At 37.9% G+C, this 21,116-nt stretch overlaps 1 protein-coding gene across 1 annotated transcript; it reads left to right on the forward strand.

Moving 5' to 3' along the window:
* Window positions 1-556: 556 nt before the first annotated feature.
* Window positions 557-17,542, forward strand: LOC131785003 (cilia- and flagella-associated protein HOATZ-like). The gene is made up of 7 exons (XM_066168239.1): window positions 557-661; window positions 12,290-12,430; window positions 13,153-13,378; window positions 14,048-14,142; window positions 15,423-15,482; window positions 17,193-17,242; window positions 17,339-17,542. Exons 1-7 carry the CDS (start codon window positions 557-559, stop codon window positions 17,436-17,438), a joined length of 777 nt encoding a protein of 258 aa, XP_066024336.1. The 3' UTR covers window positions 17,439-17,542.
* Window positions 17,543-21,116: the final 3,574 nt, after the last annotated feature.

A 21,116-nucleotide genomic window follows, 5' to 3' on the forward strand; every position in this document is an offset into this window, starting at 1 on the left:
TCACTTGCAAGATTATATCTAAAGCAACGATGCTTAATATGTAACAAAGCCTTACTAACGTCATGTGCGGTTACTACTCCAATGTGCTTTCGTGCTCGAGCGAGTTCAGGACGACTAATTACCAGTGTCTACATCTTAGTGAGTGAGTGACTCATTTGCATATCTGAGTCTTCATAAAAACTCTTTTGCACGAGTTAAAAAGGAGAAAGGAAAGAGAAAAGAGAGAAAGGACATTGACTATAGCATTAGGTTACCCAGGTGTTCAAACTTTCCCCACCCCCTCCCCTCCTCAGCTGTTTATTTCTTAGGGAGAGGAGTGGAAAAGCAAGAAAAAAGGATGAGGGAAGAGTGAAAAAAAAACCCGGCTCTGAACCACAGGCTCACCAGCCTTTAAACAATATAAAACGAAAAGAAAAAGAATTAACGGAAGAGATAAAGTGTCAATTATTTTATTTTATTTTTTGGTTTGCGTTTTCTGGTTAATAACTGTATCCAAAATTTGAAATTATCGACCTTAGCGCCTAGTGAGTTCTCCTTGACCATTTTTTTGCGCATTATGTTACGTAGTTATGACATAGAAAACTGTTCAGAAACTTCGTCGGAGAAAGGAGAAATGAAGAGGAGACGACGAACAGATTTCGTGGACGTAGCGCCAAATGAGGTTAGATAAAAGAATAATAGATCTACACCGGGTATTTCCATACACCACTTTCCAAAGGATGTAGCTGTATGGCCAAAATGGACGCGTTTCCATCGTAGTCATAGAGGAGATTTTATTCTTTAAAGTTGTCGGCCTTATGCTCCGTTTCGGCTTCGAAGACGGCTGTCACGAACACATACCACTGGTCAAATCAGGGGAACTTAGATTGCCAGTGAATTCAGCTGAAAAGAATGCTGATTAAGGGGCCTATTCCACATCGGACACGATTATACCACATTCTTTTCGGCTGACATTACGCAAGCGAAGAATGGTAAGCTTCTCAATGTTGCTTATTTCACTTTGTCTTTCTACATGATTACATTTGCTTTTCTGAGCATTTGATAATCCTACCAGTTGTAGTTTCCATCGAATTTTAAAAACAGAAATACATCATTTGTATTAAAAGTCAAGCCTTTTCCTGAGCTGAGCGGTATCCTGTTGCCTGAACAGTGCGAAACCTCTGGCGGATATTAGCATACACACAAGCTCGAAGGGGCCTTGTGTTCTGCCAACCTGGGTTTCCGAAAATCCATCCCACGAGCCATCAATTCCCTTATGCCCTCAAGAAACTAAAAGTAGAAAAAATAGCAATGTCATCGTGATAACAGCACTGCAACGCGACGAATTGTGAAACACAAATACTATTGAATTTGATAGTAGCGAATCCAAGTACTGTGTGAAAGTCAATGCATGTGAAATATTCATTTACAACACTGATGTCCGCGGTTATTTGCCAGTGAGTGAAATGGGTCACGTGGCAATACTGCACTCAAACTAAAGAGGTCTTTCTCTATTAAAAGTCTTATTGATGAATATAAACTCACTCGTTTTTCGTTTAAACGGCTCGACGACGATAGCCTCCGCCTTTATAATGTCTGAGGAATGAAGTAACTTGCAGTAAAACTGATCGATGACTTTTCGGTGAAAATTATCGCGCGTGATTCATCTGATTCTTTCGATGCTGCAGTCAAAAGTAAGCTTTTGGTTTGCCAAGGGAATTACTCTACAGCAACGAAACCCAAGAGCACTGATCATGCAAGGCGAACCTTTGCCGCACCCACTACGAAAGATAATTTGTTAGGGCAACAGAAACGAACATAGCTTCCCATTCTTGCTATGGATCTTAAAATTTAGTAACGGGAGTTTTTTGTTCTAATCTTGACCTAAACACCGCAAGCGAGAGATCGTCTTTGTCCCTTGGTCAATCTTGGTCGAAATCTTTGTTTGATGCACGTGGTTCTTTTTTGAAGGGCTGAACCGTACTTGCAACTGTCATTTCTTCTTTACTACTTGAGTACGATATGTTACAATTCTTTAAGAGCTTGCTGAAGGTAGATAGACATACTCATCGGACATTATTTCGAGAGTTTTTCAAAGCTGACTGATACAAAATTACAAGAGACGTGAGAGATTTGTAAGTGACAACTGAGAGTTTTCACAATTTTCTACGTAATCGCCGGCTAACTCGTTACCAGTCTACGGGACACTTAAAGGACAAAATAAGAGCACTTTAAGGCCCGAAAAAACCGAGTTTCATTTCTTTGAAATTTTTCTTCTATCGGAATTGGTTTGAATATATGATAAGCTAAATACAAACGCAAAAAAAAGGTCCCTGTCATAGGCACATTAAGAAGAGAAGAAACACTAAGCTTAAGTTGTGCATGTCTGAAAAACTATCCACGTATAATAAAAAAAGATCGTGAATTAATCAAAAGGAGCAGGAGGAGGAGTCCTACCCTAAAACTATCAATTTTTCCGCACGCTCCTTACGTTCCCCTCCCCCCTCTTCCTCGTCATGCACCTAGGAGAGGAGGACAATTTTAGAAAGAGGGGTTCAAATTCTCCCTACCTCTCTCCCATCGTCATCAAACCCTTCATGTAACCATGAGGGAAGTGAAGTTTACAAAAGGAGGTGCACATTCTTCTTGCTACATCCCCCTCCCCCCTTCCCCCTCCCCCTTCCCCCTCCCCCTTCCTCCTCCTCCACACACACACACGCATGCGCCAAACCCCTGATACACCCTTGAGTGGTAGTCAAGTTTACAGAAAGGGGTATATATGTTATCATCCCGCGCATGACTCGAGGGGGTTGATTTTGAAGCAGGGGCAAGTTTGTAAAGAAACTGTGGTGCTGCGTCGGTGGAAGATATAACAAGATAATTTGGTTTTATTCACTGAATTGAAAATGTAAATTGGCAACCGTACAGATTTATTAAAGATGACATTCGAGCGTTAGCACTCGAGGGCTAACATTCCAAATGTCAGCTTTAGAAACTCTACGGTAGCCAAGTTATATTGTATAAATTCAGATAATAAAACCAAATTAAATTAAATTTGCCTTTTAGTCACTGGCGTGTTCAGGCTTGTGGCGATTTGACCGATCGCTTTGATTGGCAGGCTTCGTTTTCTTTACCTTTCTCTTGTATTCTTCATAGGTACCTCTACTAAAGCATACTTTTATTTAGCCCCTCCCCCTCCCCTTGCGTCCCCAACATGAGATGAAGACGCAAACGAAAGACCTTGGCAGACATTGTGCAGTCAGAGCGCGGGAGGGTTGAGTGCAAAAGTTGTGTACCCTTGTAATAACAATTAGAATACTTGGTGTCATTTTGTCGGACTTTTATTTTCTGAAAATTTCAAATCACTGTACATGTCATATCAATGAAAAGATACGATTTAAATTAAAGTAACTAATCAAATTATAGGAAAATGAAAGACAACTTTTGACTCTTTTATAAACGAGCTCAGCACTGGATCAACAAAATTTTTATACAAACTAAAACATCGTGTATTTGAGCTGTTGAATTTTGCAACTTCAAAATGGAAGTAAAAAAGTGGTGATTAAAAGTGGTGTAGTACAATTTTAATCTGAAATCATACTTGTGATTTCAAATCAAACTTACTCTGCGCGCGCCCGTTAGATTTTGAAATCATGCCTATGATGATTTTAGACCAAATTGCACCCCACTCAATTCAGTTAGCTTTGTAAATTCTCAGCTCCAAAATTATAAGAAACGTTTAGCAATCATTAAGGAGATATGATATTTTGAACATAAGAGTGAAAGGGTTGATTAAGAAAGTAGGCGAAGTAACACGGATTTAGAGATGTTAAGGCAGTGTCTTCCTTTCCTCAACTTCTTTAACACATTGCTTCCTACCGCAGTAATAGCCAACACCAACTGTAGCGAATCTTAAAAGAGTTGGTAGTGGCAAAGTTTCAAGATGAATATCTCAAGAGTTCATTTTGGGAACTTTGAGGATGGATTATTCCTTTTGAAATCACAAGCGAAAAGCTTATATTAAAAGAGAACAAATTTTCAAGTGCGAACCTAAGATTAATATTTAGGTATCATGGCTTTTCGCAAGTTTGGCGACGAAATCCGATATAATTATTTTTTTTCCGATGCGTAGATTGCTTTTGAAATTCACGGCAAGCTGAGATATTTCGCCACCTGAAATTGACTGCAATAGCGCTTACGTTGTATCTGAAGTCTTACATGCCGCATCGTAAATACCATCATCAACATGATGCATGCCCTAAAGTCGATTGCGTTTACCCTTCCATGCATGGCCCATCAAACTAAAATGTTTTGCCGGGTGATGTCAATAAACTTCTGGAAAAGATGGAAAAGCCCGCAAGATTCGGCCGAATGACCCATGATCTACCCCCTTCATTTACGTTGGGGTTAATGTGTATTTAGTCACCGGAAATTAATTGTAAAGGACAATAAAATTTCGATTAGTTCAGCCTATTGTGAGCACGCTGATTGTCAAGTGAAGTTCATAGTGTTCGTGTTCATAATTTTTCTTCCTGTGACAACTCGTTCTTCGTAATATTCAGTTGAGAGGTTGGTGGTTACTGGCATGTCGTCAACATTTTAGCAAAAATAACTCAAGCTTAAGTGCTCATAACAAACCCCGCAAAATATTTAAATTTTGTCCGTTGTTTATCAGGGCTAGGTTTTTCAATGGTGGGTTAAGATAATCCAGGGTTAGTGTGAAATTTGATCTCAGATCTGAAACTTTTAAAAGAAAATTCAGTTTGATTCATTTTGTGTCCAATTTGATTATTGAATGCTCTAAGAAGAATAGAGAAAATGATCTGAAAAAGGCTCTTGAACAGAGAAATTGAGGAACTTGGATTTTAATTATCCTTGGGTTTGTGCTATTCGGCCCTCGAACAAATGGGCCTTGTTTTAGTTTCACCTCGCTGTCTTATTGGTTGATCAGGACCATAGAATAAGGCGTGGTGTCTCAGAGGATGGGGTAAGCATTGTACATTGATCGACCGTACCACTCGCGGTAGAGAGAAAATTGAAATCGTAACCAAGTCTCTTCCGCGGCCGTGTCCAGTCTGCTTGTCAAGAGCATAACCAGAAAGAAGCGGACTATGAAATGCAGGTAGGAAACGTTCGTTTCTAGCGAAATGCGCAGGGAGTTTTGGTATTGAGATTGTGATCTAAGATCGTTTTAGACAGTGATCTTAGATCGTAAAGTATGGCTGAGAAAAATGCTGATCGGGAGGAATTTCGGGGTGCAAACCACCTCCGCGCGGACAACGGTCGAAATCGGAGGTGCAGCCTTGACTTCGTCATTTGACAGGAATAACAGTGAGTTGGTTCTGCTAGATGGCATAGAAACGTTGGCAACCAGCAACATTTGAAGGTGGGTGAGGGTGAAAGAACTTCAAAGACGTTGCTCTGGTGAAGTGTACCAACTAATTTTGTCTGGGAGCGTAATAATGATATAATGAGCGACGTTTTTTCGTCTTTTCACGAGCGTGGCACAAAGAAAAAATTCTGAGTCCCCATGGGGAATTGAACCTCTGACCTTCGGAGTTCCGCGCTCTAATGCTCTACCTCTGAGCCACAGAGACTCCACGGCGAGCGAGATCTAGAGCGAAGTTTCACATGAAAAAACAATTCTCTCTATCACGTTACCGGGCTCAAAATTTATCATCTGTCTTATTGTATTTACAAACATGACGCTATCGACATTGCTGATCCTAACTGTATGTATAACCTCGAAAAGTTACCTAAGTGACTGAGGGGACAATTCGAACGCACACAGTGATCTTTATTACATTTAGATGATAGCTTTGAGACGTAATTTTGCTTGATGAGAGCAGCGGTTGAGGTTGCGTGTGGTTCGAACTAAAATAAAATATAACAGAAACTAAACTAAGAAAAATACGTTTCGAAATGTAACCTATTTACCTAACTAAAAATGTAGCGATTGCACAGAAAACTGAATACGAGAACTACACCAATAATAAATACAAAAGGTAAACAACGTTAATGAAAAAGAAATAAAGGCTTACTTTGGTGTAGCTCGTAACGGTAGCAAATAGCCTGTAGCGGTTATCGAGCAGCGACGATTTAACAGCGATGATTTAGTAGCGATGACTGAGGTAAAATCTTTACACGTGAACTTACATGGGACATTGATCAGAGATAACAAACTTATTGTGTAATAATTATTGACTAACCAAAGACTTATTGATAATAAATGAACCAGAACAAAAACTATAATAAAGTGTGCATTAACTAAGCGTCTCGAAACTAACCGTCTGCAGGACGCGTGCCATAAACTAGACACGCTCACTGTGGAGTCTCTGTGGCTCAGTGGAGAAGCTGACCGGAGCGCGGAAATCGGAAGGTTTGAGGTTTAATTCCCCGTAGGGACTCGGAAGTTTTACTTTGTCCCACGCTCATGGCAAGACGAAAAAATAACTCTCTCTATTATCTTACCGAGCGCAAAACTTACCATCTGTCTTATTCTATATATAGAGACATGTCATTGTTCTGATGCACTCAGTCATCCGGATGAATGCCTTTGATTATTTGGTATAAGGTGATTGACGTATTATGATCGTCTGTGTTCGCGTGGTCCTCGAAGCATCCCATCATTGCAAAGCAACACAGAATCGATGTGTTTTCTGGCAGCTGTTGGTCGAATCGATTTCAAGCGTTGTTTGACAGATTGTGTCTACACCAGGAGAGAAGCTTAAAGCTAAAGGTAAGAAGAATGCTTCTAACAAACCATCATTAAATAACTATGTGGGGACATTTACGAATTGCACATAAAGAAACGCACACCGTCAGTAATCCTTAACACAGCTTCCCATGCAGTTCTCTAAACTCAGCAAGCTTATTGGTATGTGTAAGCTAAATTTTACGGTATGTAAAATCTGAATTTCGAAGGTAGGTTTTTTTGTCGGACGTATCACGCAAACGTGCCAGAGTCAAATTTATGTTCGAGAATTGATACTGATGAAAGTGGAAATCGAAAGTGAATTGGTTTCAAATGGAGAAACTTGGGAAATATTCCTCGAGCTGAGTTATTTTAAAAATTAATTTCTCCTCGTTACTGCAATGTTAAAAATGAACGTGATTTTCCTGCATGATTTAACTTGCTAACTCCCATGAGTGACCAAGACAGGATTTCTCCTTACAATGTCTACACAATATCAATCAGATAAGTGATAAGAATTAAGAAAAAGATCAATTTCAGAATAATTAGTCGATTCTATACTAAATTCTCTGAACCATTACTATAAGAATTGTATGGTTGACAGTAAGGAGAATTACAAATTTGATCTGGAAGTGAAAGTGTTAGGATACAAGCATCTGTCATGATATTCTAGCTTTCAATCAGTTGGAATTTTCATTGGGAATTTAAGACAAAGAATTTGGAATATGGAGTCTGGGCTGGAAATTAAATATGGGGGGGGGGGGAGGACCAAGAAAGTCAGTTTCACAGCTTATTCTTCATGCAGGCTGTGATTATTGCATATAATATTTGTACAGCTAAACAGCATTCAAACTAATCTGAAAAAAGAAATACATTTGAGAACAGTATAATTTACCTACAGTATAATTGCTTGCTGTCTGTGCATGTATTTGTACATGAAGCCATTCACCATACTGAACACAATATTTACTTCAATAACCAACATGTCTGTTGTTAATACATGATACATGATATTAACACTGGAGTCCAATCCTCTAACATGTGACCACATAATCAATATGCATTCAAAAGCCAGATGGAAGATTTTCACCAGTTTATTAACCCTTAAACCCCTAAGAGTGACTGGCTTCTAATTTCTCCTTACAGTATCACCCTTGAATCAAGTGTAAGGGTTGTGAGAATAATAGAAATTATCACCATTTCAAGAAGCTCCTGATTGTCAAACAAATTCTCCTTGTCATTACCACAGGAAATGTAGAGAGATCAGTGTGGAGAATATGAACACTAATGTTAGGGTGTAAAGGGTTAAGGGTTCTATTGTTATAATATTACTCCTGCCGCTGTACAGTGAAAATGGTTTTGTTTCTGTAGTGTTATCTGTTAATAGAACACAAGCTTTTAAGTATTAATTGCACTTTTTTGTTTGTATCACTCATTTGTGTGGCATTCAATATTACCACTTTTCTTTAGGTAATGTTATGTTACTCAGTTATTGATGTATGTGCAGTTGTTTATGTTCTTTTTTGTGGGTGTAAGGAGGTTTGTTTATGTTATTAAGATCATCTCTCTTTTCTAAAATATGAAAGACTCTAATTTCAGTAAAAAATCGTGCTCAATAACTGTCTGTTAGAAGTTTGGGAATCATAGGGTTAATCATAACCATTACTTAATTTCCTCAAATGTAATTGGTGCGTTAGATGGTTTATTTTTCAATAGTTATTTTTATAGTGTTTTAATCTGACAGTGTAACCAGACAGTTGGCTGTATGGTCAAACCTTGATTATCCAGACTTGTGGAGAATCATGGGCTTTATAGTCCAGATAATCCAGAGTTTGGAGAATGGAAGATATGAGTATAAATGTTGGTAGAAAATGGGACCAGAGCAGCAAGCCCAGATAATGGAAAAACCTGGATAATGGAGGTCAGATAATTAAGGTTTGACTGCATTGATTGGACATGGCTAGCTGTATTTGGACAATTAAAGCACCCAATCATACTAGTTAGTAAGTCCACTCAGCTAAATCCACCAGTCACAGACGGTTTAAAAAGCACTTTCGGTTGAAAACTTTGCATTTGTTCTTCCAGAAATTGTAATGATTATGATTAATTGGTGACAATTAGACTTTGTGTTGTCCTATTTGGTCAGTAATCTTGCATACTCAAGTAAATATCTGAATCTGCATGAAGAGTCACTTGGCCAAAAATTACTAGATATAGTAGAGAAAAATAATTAATTTCAACTTCTTTTGCATTAGATACATATACTGTTCTAAGGGTTATTTTTAATCTCTCCTATGCCCTCTTGGGTAATGTATATCTGAAGGTTATTTTTAATCTCTCTTACACCCTCTTATAGGTAGTGTATATCTGAGCGTTATTTTTAATCTCTCTTATACCCTCTAATGGGTAGTGTATACCTGGGGTTTATTTTTAATCTTGTCTCTCCCCTCTTGGGTTGTGTTTACCTGAGGGTTACTTTTTATCTTTTCTATACCCCCTTTGGTAGTGTATACCTGAGGGTTACTTTTAATCTCTCCTTTACCTGGGGTCATATACCTGGGTGTATACCTGAGGGGTTGCTTTAAATCTCTTCTTTACCCTCTTGGGTAGTGTATACCTGAGGGTTATTTTTAATCTCTCCTATACCCTCTTGGGTAGTGCATACCTGAGGGTTATTTTTAATCTCTTCTTTACTCTCCTGGGTAGTGTATACCTAGGGGTTAATTTTAATCTCTCCTATGCCCTCTTGGGTAGTGTATACCTGAGGGTTATTTTTAATCTCTCTCATACCCTCTTGGGTAGCGTATATTTTAGGAATATTTTTAATCTCTTCTTTACTATTCTGAGTAGTTTATACTTGAGGGTTATTTTTAATCTCTCCTATGTCCTCTTGGGTATTGTATTTAACCTGCAGCTTACTCTTCCATACCCTCTTGGTAGTGTGTACTTGTGGGTTATTTTTAATCTCTCTTATACTCTCTTGGGTAGTGTATACCAAGGGGTTATTTTTAATCTCTCTTATACCCTCTTGGGTAGTGTATATCTAAGGGTTACTTTTAATTCCTTTCTATACCCTCTTGGGTAGTATATACTTGCGGGTTATTTTTATCTCTCTTATACCCTCTTGGGTAGTGTATACTTGTGGGTTATTTTTAATCTCTTTTATACCCTCTTGGGTAGTGTATACCTAAGGGTTACTTCTAATCTCTGCTATACCCTCTTGGGTAGTATATACTTGCGGGTTATTTTTAATCCCTCTTATACCCTCTTGGGTAGTGTATACCTGAGGGTTATTTTTAATCTCTCCTATATCCTCTTGGGTAGTGTATACCTAATGGTTATTTTTAATCTCTCTTATAATCTCTTGGTAGTGTATACCTGAGGCTTATTTTAAATCTCTCTTATACCCTCTTGGGTTGTGTATACCTAAGGGTTATTTTTAATCTCTCTTATACTCTCTAGAGTAGTGTATACCTGGGGGTTACTTTTAATCTCTTCTATATACAGATGTTTTAGATGACTTCATGAAGTCATCTTAAACACTTTCACCAAGTTATTACAGTGTTTAATAATGAACATGAAAAAGTTACAAGCTTCTGAAAACAAGTGCATAATTCTCTTGTAACAGGAGTGCACTGAAAGTTGTATCACAAGTGCAAATTACAAATAGCGTTTGTAAGCTTTTAAAATTCCATCTGTCTAGACTTTCAGTGATGTTTCTTCATGTACATTCATTTATGAACGAGAAATAACGTGATTTCTCTTGCAATTTTCTGTAATAAGCACTCATAAATTTTTCAAATTTTTTTCTTCTATCTTCCAACAATTTTCTGAATAGTGTATGGATATTATAGGGAGAAGTTACAAGTTAATCACTTTTGGGGATTAAAGGGTTAATCACTTGTATGATTACAGACAGAATTGGACTCTACTTGGTCCTATTACCATTATACATTATGCTCAACCTTGTCTAATAACTAGTGAGTAATAGATGGATTGTACATACACATTGTGATCAAGGAAATATTTTTTTCCTGACACACTGCTGGTGAAAGGCCTTTTAATCATGTTGAATAAATTATAAAAAAATTGCTTTTGAGCAACAAAGGGAAGAATGAAACAGGTCCCTCAACCCTCAATATCTTCTTATTAATCCTCCCTTCACGCCACCATATGTTTTCTTGTAAATTAGTAGGGAGAATATGATGTTACATCACCACACAACTTTTTCAGTGAATATGTGTATCAAGTCTTTTGTTGGATAGTTTGTTAATATTGTAAGTATAAGTTACATATAAATCACATCTTGGAGTTAACTCTTCTGAACTCTCAGAAGTGATTAACATGTAACTTCTCCCTACATTATCCAAACATTATCCAGAAAACAAGTGATGAGAATACTGATAGTTGTCAGGTAGAGATTATAATTTTGATCAAACACCGAATTCTCATAACTAATTCACAAGGAAATGTGTAGCAGCCAGACGGGAGAATTAAAAATCAGATCTCAGGGGTTAAGGGTTTGGGGAGATGGGTGCTAGCTGGATTTCTTTACCTTTATAATGTTCTCTTTCAGGTCTTATTGGACAAGAGTGATGGAATATCAAGCAGGAGAGAATCTCTTAAGAAGAATTCTTAGACAGATGATAGCAAAAAAAATTTCCACTTGTGTCATTCTCCTGGCTAACAGAAATTAAGAGGAGAGCATGTGTTAAGAACAGCATGGGCTGTGGTAGTTTCCTTGACAACCACAACAGCTGTTTGTAGCTTACCAGCTCTCTTACCCATTTTCACTGCTAAAGGGCCTGATACAGAAATTTTTTAATAAGATAGTAAATATTTCTAATATTGTCTGTATTTATACCATGATTATCATCAAGAGACATGGATTTCTATCATCTGTTTGTATAAGATAAAGGGGGTAAGGTTCTAAAGAAACTGTGGTGCTGCATCAGTGGGAGAGTATACCAGGGTAATTTAGTATTATCAACTGAGTTGATAACTTAAATTGGCTACTGTAAAGAGTTTAAAAGTTGACATTTAGAGCGTTAGCCCTTTGTTCAAACAATTGGCAAAGGGCTTAATGCTCAACCAAAGAGCTATAGCACTCTGAATGTTATCTTTAAAACTCTTTATGGTGGCCTGTTTGTATAAATAGTCCACTTTGTTTGTAAGTATGCTATAAGAAAAGAGAACTGTACAGGAACAATTGGAGAGGACTTCAAGTTCCTCTTGTCCCTGCTTATCATTAGTAATCAGCATTCACTGGTTTGAAGGCTTTCAGTGTTTATTCAATCCTTTTTTACCCCACTAATATTGATCCAAGGTTGGAGGGTATGTGGAAACCCCGTCATTATATCTCTCTTGTGTGACAACTAACAAAACAAGTTTCCCTAAAGATTCCACAGCCTGACAAGTGTAGGCAAATTCCACAGATGATCACATACTCCTGCATCTCGCAAGGGAGATGAGCAATTATTTTTTGCAGACTTTTTGCAGTATCTGTAATTCCTCCCTTTTAATATTTTGACTCTATACAGTGGTGTTTCCCTCTCCTTATGTTTCCTCTCTCTTTTTCTTTCCATTTACAGCAGGTTCTCTTTTGCATTTTTCCAGACTTTCTTTAATAAGGTACTTCATGTGAAATTCCTGATTTCCCATTGTGTGGGAGTCCCACCAGAACTGCTCGATGGGCCCCTCATGGGACCTTACCAGGATCTTGGCAGGATTCTCATAGAGAATGGAATATCACGTGGAGTATGTTGATTATATCATTACCATCGAGGATCCCACACTTGATCCTTAATGCAGCTGTTAATCTTTCCCTTATGTAATGATCTCTTGTGGATTTTAAATGAAAACAGTTGGCCAAAATGAACCCTCTCCACCCTAACATCAGTATGTATTTTCTCCATAATATTCTCTATACATTTTCCAAGTTGCTGAGAAGGAGAATTTGTTTAACAATCAAAAACTTCTTAACCTGGTGATCAGTTCCTCCATTCTTGCAGCCCTAATGTTTAATTAAGGTTACAGGGTTAATAAATGCGTGATTAATTTATGATTAAGGTAACAAGGTCAATCTTTGATCAATGCTTGATTAAGGCTGCAGGGTTGATGAAGAAATGATAGAATGATCCAGCACACTGTTAGAAAAATCGAGTTCTTGTGAATGTTGCCGTTTTTCTTTCTATGCAATTGACAAATCTCAAGAAAAAGAGGTGACGAAACCTACTTCTACCCCAGATTTGTTTGTCAAAACAAGTTTTTCATGCTATCTGTGAATCTTGCATGGGTTTGGAAAGTTGTAAACTGGATGATAGATCGACAAACTGGGGTAATTTTCAATAAAACCAGAAAAACATCTAAGATCGAATTTCTATTTGCAAAGTCTTTTTTCCAATACGCTAAGTAAGTGAAGTGGCTCTGAACACTGGACATAAGAAATCAAAGTTGTAAGGGAAGCTGCGCATAAACAGTGCGGGCAGTCTGTGCAAGGTGAACTTTGTTACCGTGCATCCCTGGAAACGAAAATAATAACATCATGGCGGACGTGGCTACAGTGTCTTTCAGGAAGTTCTGCGGAAACTATCGAGAAGGCAAGGGCTTTCTGGAAGTGTATAAACCCTCCTCCGGAACAGAAGTCTACATTAGCCGTCAGTGGAATAAACCACCGTCTAAAAACAGCACCTCAAGTTGGAGAAGGTTCGTTAAAACACTGTTTTTAAACATCAGTCTTGGAACTAAACAGCTTACCTCTCGTAAAAGATCGTGTATTACGCTCAACTTCAAATTGGCGGCCCTGCCGCTTTCTAGAAGCATGGAAAGTAAACGCTCGCAATCGAGACGGTGGCATTGACATCTGCCAAGTTAGTATTTGACGGAAGTGCTGAAGGACAAAGCTTAATCGATTAAACAACTTTTGGAACTGTACAAGTAACCTGCATTTCTAATCTTTTCTGATCTTTTAAGAACTTTTTTCATCTGTGCAACGACTTTTTTATAGTTATGAGTTCGAATGGTATTCGTGCTTTTCTTAATCGAGAACTAAATATGTATCGTTATGGCAATTTTTGACGCACATTCACTGGGTTACTTTGAATGCCTTTTGGGATGCTTCTGTTGGTTTTTTGTCGATGTGTTGCTCTATTACACTTTATCCACTTAACCCTTTAACTCCTAAGATGTGATTGTTAATTCTCTCCTGTTCCCTGTAAATTAGTTAAGAGACTTTGGTGTTGGATCAAGATATCTTCCACCTGATAAGTTTGAGTATTCTCATTTCCTGTTTGCTGGATAATGTGTGGATGTTATAGGGGGAAGTTACATGTTGATCACTTCTTGTAAGTGGGTTAAACTTCGATCTAATGCTAGGTGATGGAAATTTTAAATTGATCCCTTTGCAGGAAAGAGATAAGTTGGTATGTATCAGATGCACACAACTTCCCTTGAAATGGAAAATGATCCAAGTAAGTCAATTTCAGTTAAAACTCGTAACTCTTTTTGTCAATTGAAGGTCTAAATTCTTAGGCTTTAATTATGAAAAAATTCACTTGAACTTTGTAAGTTGACTAAACTTCATCATGTTTTTAGGACTTAAAACACATTTGGAGGATGCCTAGAAAAGGAAAGAACAGGAATGAGCTGACTATGTGCAAAAAATAGTGAGATGATTTTTGCAATTGTAGTAGTATTTTACAGCTTAGATAGATAGTTTTGTTGACATACACTATGACTTTGACACACAATTTACCTTGAACTGTTAGATGTGTTAGATCTGTGTAGCCTGCTACTTGTTGCACAAAATGACATCTAAAAACATCACAGAAAGTCAAGACAGACAAAATTTGAAAGCATGCAAGCTCAATTTATAATTTGCTCTCACTTGTGTTACATGAGAATGCATTCATTTTCAGCCAATGAGAAGTGCATAATTTTTTAAATTTTAATTTTAATTATTATAATTAAATTTAGACTAATTTTTTCATGTATAGTTTTGCATGTACCTCAAAACTTTTATTTGTGTTCTGTGTGGTGGCAGAGATGGTGGAATATATATGTCAGATGTAGTTTGTGAATCAAAGATGGATGTTGATGACACTCAAATATAGAGCTAAAGTGACTTAATTAAGTTTTTGTCTGGTTCATCTTCACTTTGGGTACAACTACAAGGAACAGCTTCCCTTTGCTGGTACTTCACATTACTCTTGCCACTCTGGCTTGATATAAATAGAGATAATTAATTCATTAATAATTTACATGAAAAAAGTACACATGTTTCTCATATAACACAAGTGCAAAGTTGTAACACAAGTGCAAATTAAAAATAGCAGCCAAAATTTCATCCGTTTTGACTTTCTGTGATGGGTTTTTCATGTAAATTACTAACAAGTAACAACATGATTTCTTGTGCAATTTGGTGTAAATAAGCAGTAGTAAATTTTTCAAAGACTATACAAATAGTACTTGCCCTATGGATGCGTGCAATTCTATTTTTGAAAAATTAATTCATGCTTAGTAACACCAAACTGCATTCAAAATCGTGTTGTTATTTATACAAACAGGTCAGTATGGTCAGCTAAGATCCTTGGGTGTGGCAAAATATCACGATTATAGTTAACCACAGGCTAATCAGGTTGTAGTGCAGTCACAAAACTGCTAAATATGTTGTATTATGAATGTTAGCCAGTAGCTTTAGCAGGTCATGTCTAAACTGATTTTAATTTTGAAGTGTCTTTGCATCTTGCAGACTTCATTTAGAGAAGAAGCCCAACAAACACTGGCCAAAAGAAAGGTTGAGAGATTAAAGGTGAGGTGACCCTTTTTGCTATTGGATGAACAAAGCATATAAGAAGGAATAATAAGAAGATGCATTATGCAATGCATTGCATTAGCACAGCCTTAGGAGTCTGGGGAGAGCATGAGTAATATTATCACCCCTGAATCACACATCAAAACCATAAGAATACAGGAAAAGAAGCTCTTGATTGTTAAACAAATTCTCCTTGACAGCACCTTAAGAAATGTTTAGCGGACAGTATGGAGAATATTCATACTGATGTTAGAGTGTAATGGGTTTAAGATGGAGGACTGATTGATAACCCTTTAACTCCCAAGATCTCTTTAGTAATTCTCCTTACTGTCTGCCATACAGTTCTTGTGATGTTAGTTTGGAGAATTTGGTTTTGGAACAACTTATAATCCCCTCATTGGTATTTTTTGTTATTCTCATCACTTGTGTGCTTGATATTGTATTGATATTGGAAGGAGAAATTCTGTCTTGGTCACCCACAGGAGTTAAAGGATTAAATACGGCAGATTACTTGGGGAGGACTTTTGTGGGGATGCCAGCTAAGTTTGTACCAGATATATTGCAGAATAGCTCAGTAATCATAACTGCAACCTTAAGAGGCTAAAAAAAGATAATATTCTGCATAATACTACCCATGAATTCACTTCAGGTTTACTTTGATTTGAGGTACAACTGTTCTTGCTCAAGATGAGTTTCCCTTTTATTTCTTTGTCAAATTATTTTTCATGTAATATAGCATCCTGACACATTGTGGATTATACCCAAAACTTTTTAACAATTGTGCAAAAATTGAGGTAATTATGATTGTAAATCAGCAATCACTTACTTCAATGTCATGATCTCTTCCTTCCCACCTGAACTCCCTTTAGTGAGAAGGCAAATGGGGGGGGGGGGGGGTGGGTGCAAGGAAAGAATAGAGACCCATTCCTAGCTTTAACCAGGCTGAAATTTCCAAATATTGTGATCTTGAGCATCAATCATGATTCAAAAAAATAAAGGAGGGAGATGGTTTCAATTCAATGCTATATTACCTCAAACACAGACCTTTGGTTTTCTCATGGAAATGAAAAGCAATTTTTGAACCTTAATTAAACATTTTTAGGCTTCAGTTGTGGAAGCAAGGGTGGTGCAGTGGTGCAGTGGTGCTTCCCTCCCACCCCTCCCACCCCCCCCCCCCCCCCACCCACCACCACTGTGAACTGGGTTCAAATCTTGGACCTGGCATCACATGTGGATTGAGTTCATTGTTGGTTCTTGTTCCTGCTCCAAGGGGTTTTCTCTGGGTCCTCTAGTTTTCCTCTCTCAGCAAAATACCAACATTCTAAATTCCAATTCAACCTGGCAAAAGTGGACAAGATTTTTTTTTGTGAACTGCCATCCATGCATGCTTTGCTATGTTTGGGACCAGTCACTACATATATATTGCCTGGGGAGGGAATAGGAGGATTTTTGTTGTATCACACTGAAATTAACCTTGTGGCCCCCCCCCCCCCAAAAAAAAAAAAAAAGCTTTGTAGTTTTTTAATGACCCCTTTCATTGGCAGTCAATGTCCTGTAGCTCCCCCCCCTGTACCTTGTAAGCTATGACTGTTTCTCCCCCCTGTCACCCTGAAAACCATGTGATCCCCCTTCTTTTTTTTCTTTTCCCCCCCCCCCCCCCGTGATAAATAATGATAGATGCTCTACTTTTAATTTCCCCCTGAGCAGAAAGAAGCAATCTTACATCGTCAGCCCAAAGAACATGTCTTCAACATCTCGTAAGTGGGAAACTCTCTTTGTTTTTTCCTGTTTTTTTTCTTTTTTACTGTGTAGTCTTGATGCCATTTCTTCCAAATTTTGGTATGTATTTATAGAGAGTCCAGTGAAGAAGATGACGAAGCCGTCGAAGCCATGACAGAAATTGATAAGTTTGAGGATAGTCTTAAACAGAAGGAAATTATAAAACCAGAGTAGAAATTAACTTTCAAAAAGTTATCCCTATTTCTTGTAAAAGAAAAAAATCTTGCCTCTTTACATGACTGTAAGAAAGGTAAATAAAGTGTTATTTCCATTGTAAAGTGTTGGTTTAAAATTCTACATCAATTGAAGAGAGAGCTTTAGTCAATAACGTTCATCTTCTCTATTGCAAGGAGCTGTTGCTTATATTAGTTCACAGTCCCTTTAAAAATGGACGTCCACTGAATTTCGGCTAGAAAAATAGGTTTCCTTCAAACTCTGCCACGATATTAAGTTAAGTCCAAAATTCACTTTTTGTATACATCGCTCAGTATTTTGTTTCGGATTTAAAATTATCTTGTTAGAAGCCCATTTTGGTGGTCGCATTACCCGAAAATTAGAAAAAACTGCCGAGATGTTCATTTCACGATATTTTCTTCCTGAAATTAATTCTGAAATTGCTCGTCATCACTTTTATCATGAGACACACTCATTTCCCTGTCATCGTCAACTTGTTACTTATTGGAGATATTTGGCAACTTTGCGATAGCTGTCGAGTGTGGGATTATTGTAATTTAGGCTTCATTTGCGGCCACATCTTTCCCACCATAGTTAGGGCGTTGTTTGGTGCGTCTTTCCGGTTGTGCGTGGCATACTGGTAGAGAGATTACTACCTGTGCAGCGCAGTAGAATCCAATGCAACTGAACGAGGAAAACCGTGGATCACAACGCATTTAAAGCATTAAAACGAACAGCGTAAGGTTCCAAAGGGAGAGTTTCAAACACGAAAATGGCAGAGCCGACATCTCGTGCGCAAGAGCGCGAGGAAACCACTAATTTATCAGCATTCAGTTAATTTTATAATATGTTCACCATCTCAGCCAGCTGAGGTTTCCTTTTTCTGAGATTGTAGAAACTAGGATGCGAAAACCACTTCTAACATATTGTCGTCATGTTAACAAACGTTGGAATCGTTTTTAACCGGGGGGCTTTTTAAAGTTAGGGACCGGTCGTAATTTACTTCCGGAGGCGGGGACGGGAAGGGTTTGGACAATCGGTCGATGTTGTCATAAAAAATGTTGTTGTTCATCGTGGTTTTGTAGATAATCGATCGTTTAATCGTTTGTCTCAAGACTTAGAGTTAAGCTATGAATTGTGTTGATCGTTAAGTTCCGACTTGTGCAGTCGAACCTGTATTAGGAAGCACCGTATTAAGCGGTCACCCTGTATTAAGTGGTCGGTAGTCAAAGACTCGAATTTGATGTCTCCAAATCACTGTAATCTTCACCTCCATGAAGCGGTCACCCCCATTTAGCGGTCATGGTCACCTTTGAGTGAGTCCCATGGGCCATATTTGTATTGTTTTTCACCTGTGTCCAGCAGTCAATTAAAGCGGAAATACTTAAATCAAACTAAATAAAATCTTTGAAGTAAAATTAAATCCATGCTCATCTTCCGAAATCAAAGTTTTTATATAAGGGTCTGTTCCCAGCTACTGATATTGATCCTCAAAGTAAGTAGTATTTTTGAGCAAGTCTTTGTGCATTTGAAGGTCAATTATGCCATACAATGGCGTTCTTTATCGTTTCGTAGTTGACTCCTATTCTTTGAAACCTAATTGTAACGGTCAACCTGTATAAAGCCGTTATCCCGCCATTCTTCGTGACCGCTTAATACAGGTTGGACTGTGTACTGATAGTCTTCGTCAGGCGACCTTTAATTATCTAACTAGGAGTTATCGTCGATTATGAAGAGCATTAATTGGTTGAAAATTGGGTTTTGGAATACTTAGAATTCTGACTACACTCACACGAGACAATCATTGTGAAAAGCTTATTTATTCAGTCAGTCTTTAAGTATACGCATTCTGATACAATCTTAATTTGTGCACCCTAAAACCAGGGGTACTACAAAAAAAATCCGTGCTACGCCGGAAACGAAGAACCTCTAAAAAACCACTCTGTAGATGAGACCAAAAAATGTGTGGAAATGTATTCCTCATCTGGTGCTCAGCACAATACCCTGAGGAAAGGGTAAACTAACCTGATTGCACCACTGATTACAAAGAAAAATTAATTAACGTAACGATATTTTACAGGGAGTTGGAATACCAAAATTAAAACAATTACAAATATGAAAGTGGTCACTGATAAAGGAGAAGGTGATAAATGCAAAAAAAAATTCAAGAGACTTGATAATTTTTTTTTCGAAAAAAGGCCAGAACCCTTCTTTGTTGTCTACTCGTTATGTGGTTGTTTCAGAAGAAGGGACATGTTTGTTTGTTGAAAAAGTTGTGCTGGAGAACACTGGACATCCCATGCAGCAAAAGGTAAGCTGTTCGTAAACAATTCAGTTTCCCGCGTTTTGCAAATATTTAAGGGTAATATATGTTCCCGTTACCAAAAAAATATCCACCGAAACCAAATTAGGAACAATTCTTGACTGTTTTAGTTTCCAAACTAGACCCTGTGAGCAGGGTAACTGGGATACCTGGATGGTACTGGATCCTTGGAATCAAGTGTAGTGATACCATGGGTGTCGGACTAGTATACTGAAATAGTGAGCTCAAGTCTGGCCAAGGGCATACACCTATTTCAAAACATAGGCATGCTAGGCATGCAAGGGTTATTTTTTGTAGGGTGGGTGGATTACTTGAAACATTTTAAGTGGTATACATTCTTACAAAAGGAAAGAAGAGTATTAATGCGGAAAAGAACGAGAATGCCGAATTACCTCACACACAGGTATTTTGTGGTAGATTATGCGTGTTGTGCGAATAAATGCAACCAAAAATAAACTGTATTGGTGCCACGGATACCTGTTAGTACAAAATGCAGACAGCAGACTGCAGACCAGATACAAAATATAGACTGCAGACTGCAGAGTGGGTAAAAAGGCAGACTGAGAATCTGAAGAGTTTTTACGTTTGGTATATAATAACATGACATCTTACAGCTTACCGCGATCAGCCTACACGATTATTTGCACTATTGTGGAAAATTCCTGGCGCATTTCATGATGAAAATCGATCGTAATATAATTTCAAGCCTTCAATATAGTCCTCTTACTTTGCGCGCGAGTTGGTTGGTGTGATGTCTGTACAGATTTTACCAACCTTATAAAAGTAGATGACGTGAATACCAGTGATGGTACTGCAAGCTTCAATTGGCAGAAATCGCCAGAAACTACAACGGATACACATGGTGTGAGTAAGTTTTATTGATTTTACGAGAAAAATGTTCATATTTCGAAATATATCACGTCGTAAATCGACCATATTTCGTTCCCAATACTATTCCTTATAACGTGTTCAAACTTAACACCGAGTCACACAACGCGTAACGCGTAACGCGTGACGCGTACATGAATTAATCGTTGGCTTTTTCTCGAGGCGTGACCTTGGGCCGCCTGTGACAAGACAATTGCGTAAACAATACTTAACAGAATAACATTGTACACAAAAAACACAGGATTTTGGATCATGTATTTATTAAAAAAAGAATATCTATACAACTACAATGAAAACAAACATATGATTCACCTTTCTGATCGTGAAATTAATACCATTCGCACTGTTATCGCAGCTACGATCCCTGGCGTCAAGTGAATCCAGCATGGCGTCTTTCTTCACAAGCAGTTTGCACCCATTAGAGTTTTGTTCTTCAGTCTCACGGTAATAGTGTTGTTCAATAGATT

Source organism: Pocillopora verrucosa, chromosome 6 (genome assembly GCF_036669915.1).
Source record: "Pocillopora verrucosa isolate sample1 chromosome 6, ASM3666991v2, whole genome shotgun sequence".
Lineage (NCBI taxonomy): Eukaryota > Metazoa > Cnidaria > Anthozoa > Scleractinia > Pocilloporidae > Pocillopora > Pocillopora verrucosa.

Coding starts and splice junctions, on each gene's coding strand:
- LOC131785003 (XM_066168239.1), top strand. CDS start 557: ATGTTACGTAGTTATGACATAGAAAACTGTTCAGAAACTTCGTCGGAG. Junction 12,431..13,152: donor AGAATGGAATATCACGTGGA/GTATGTTGATTA, acceptor GCGCATAAACAG/TGCGGGCAGTCTGTGCAAGG. Junction 15,483..17,192: donor GAAAGGTTGAGAGATTAAAG/GTGAGGTGACCC, acceptor CCCCCTGAGCAG/AAAGAAGCAATCTTACATCG.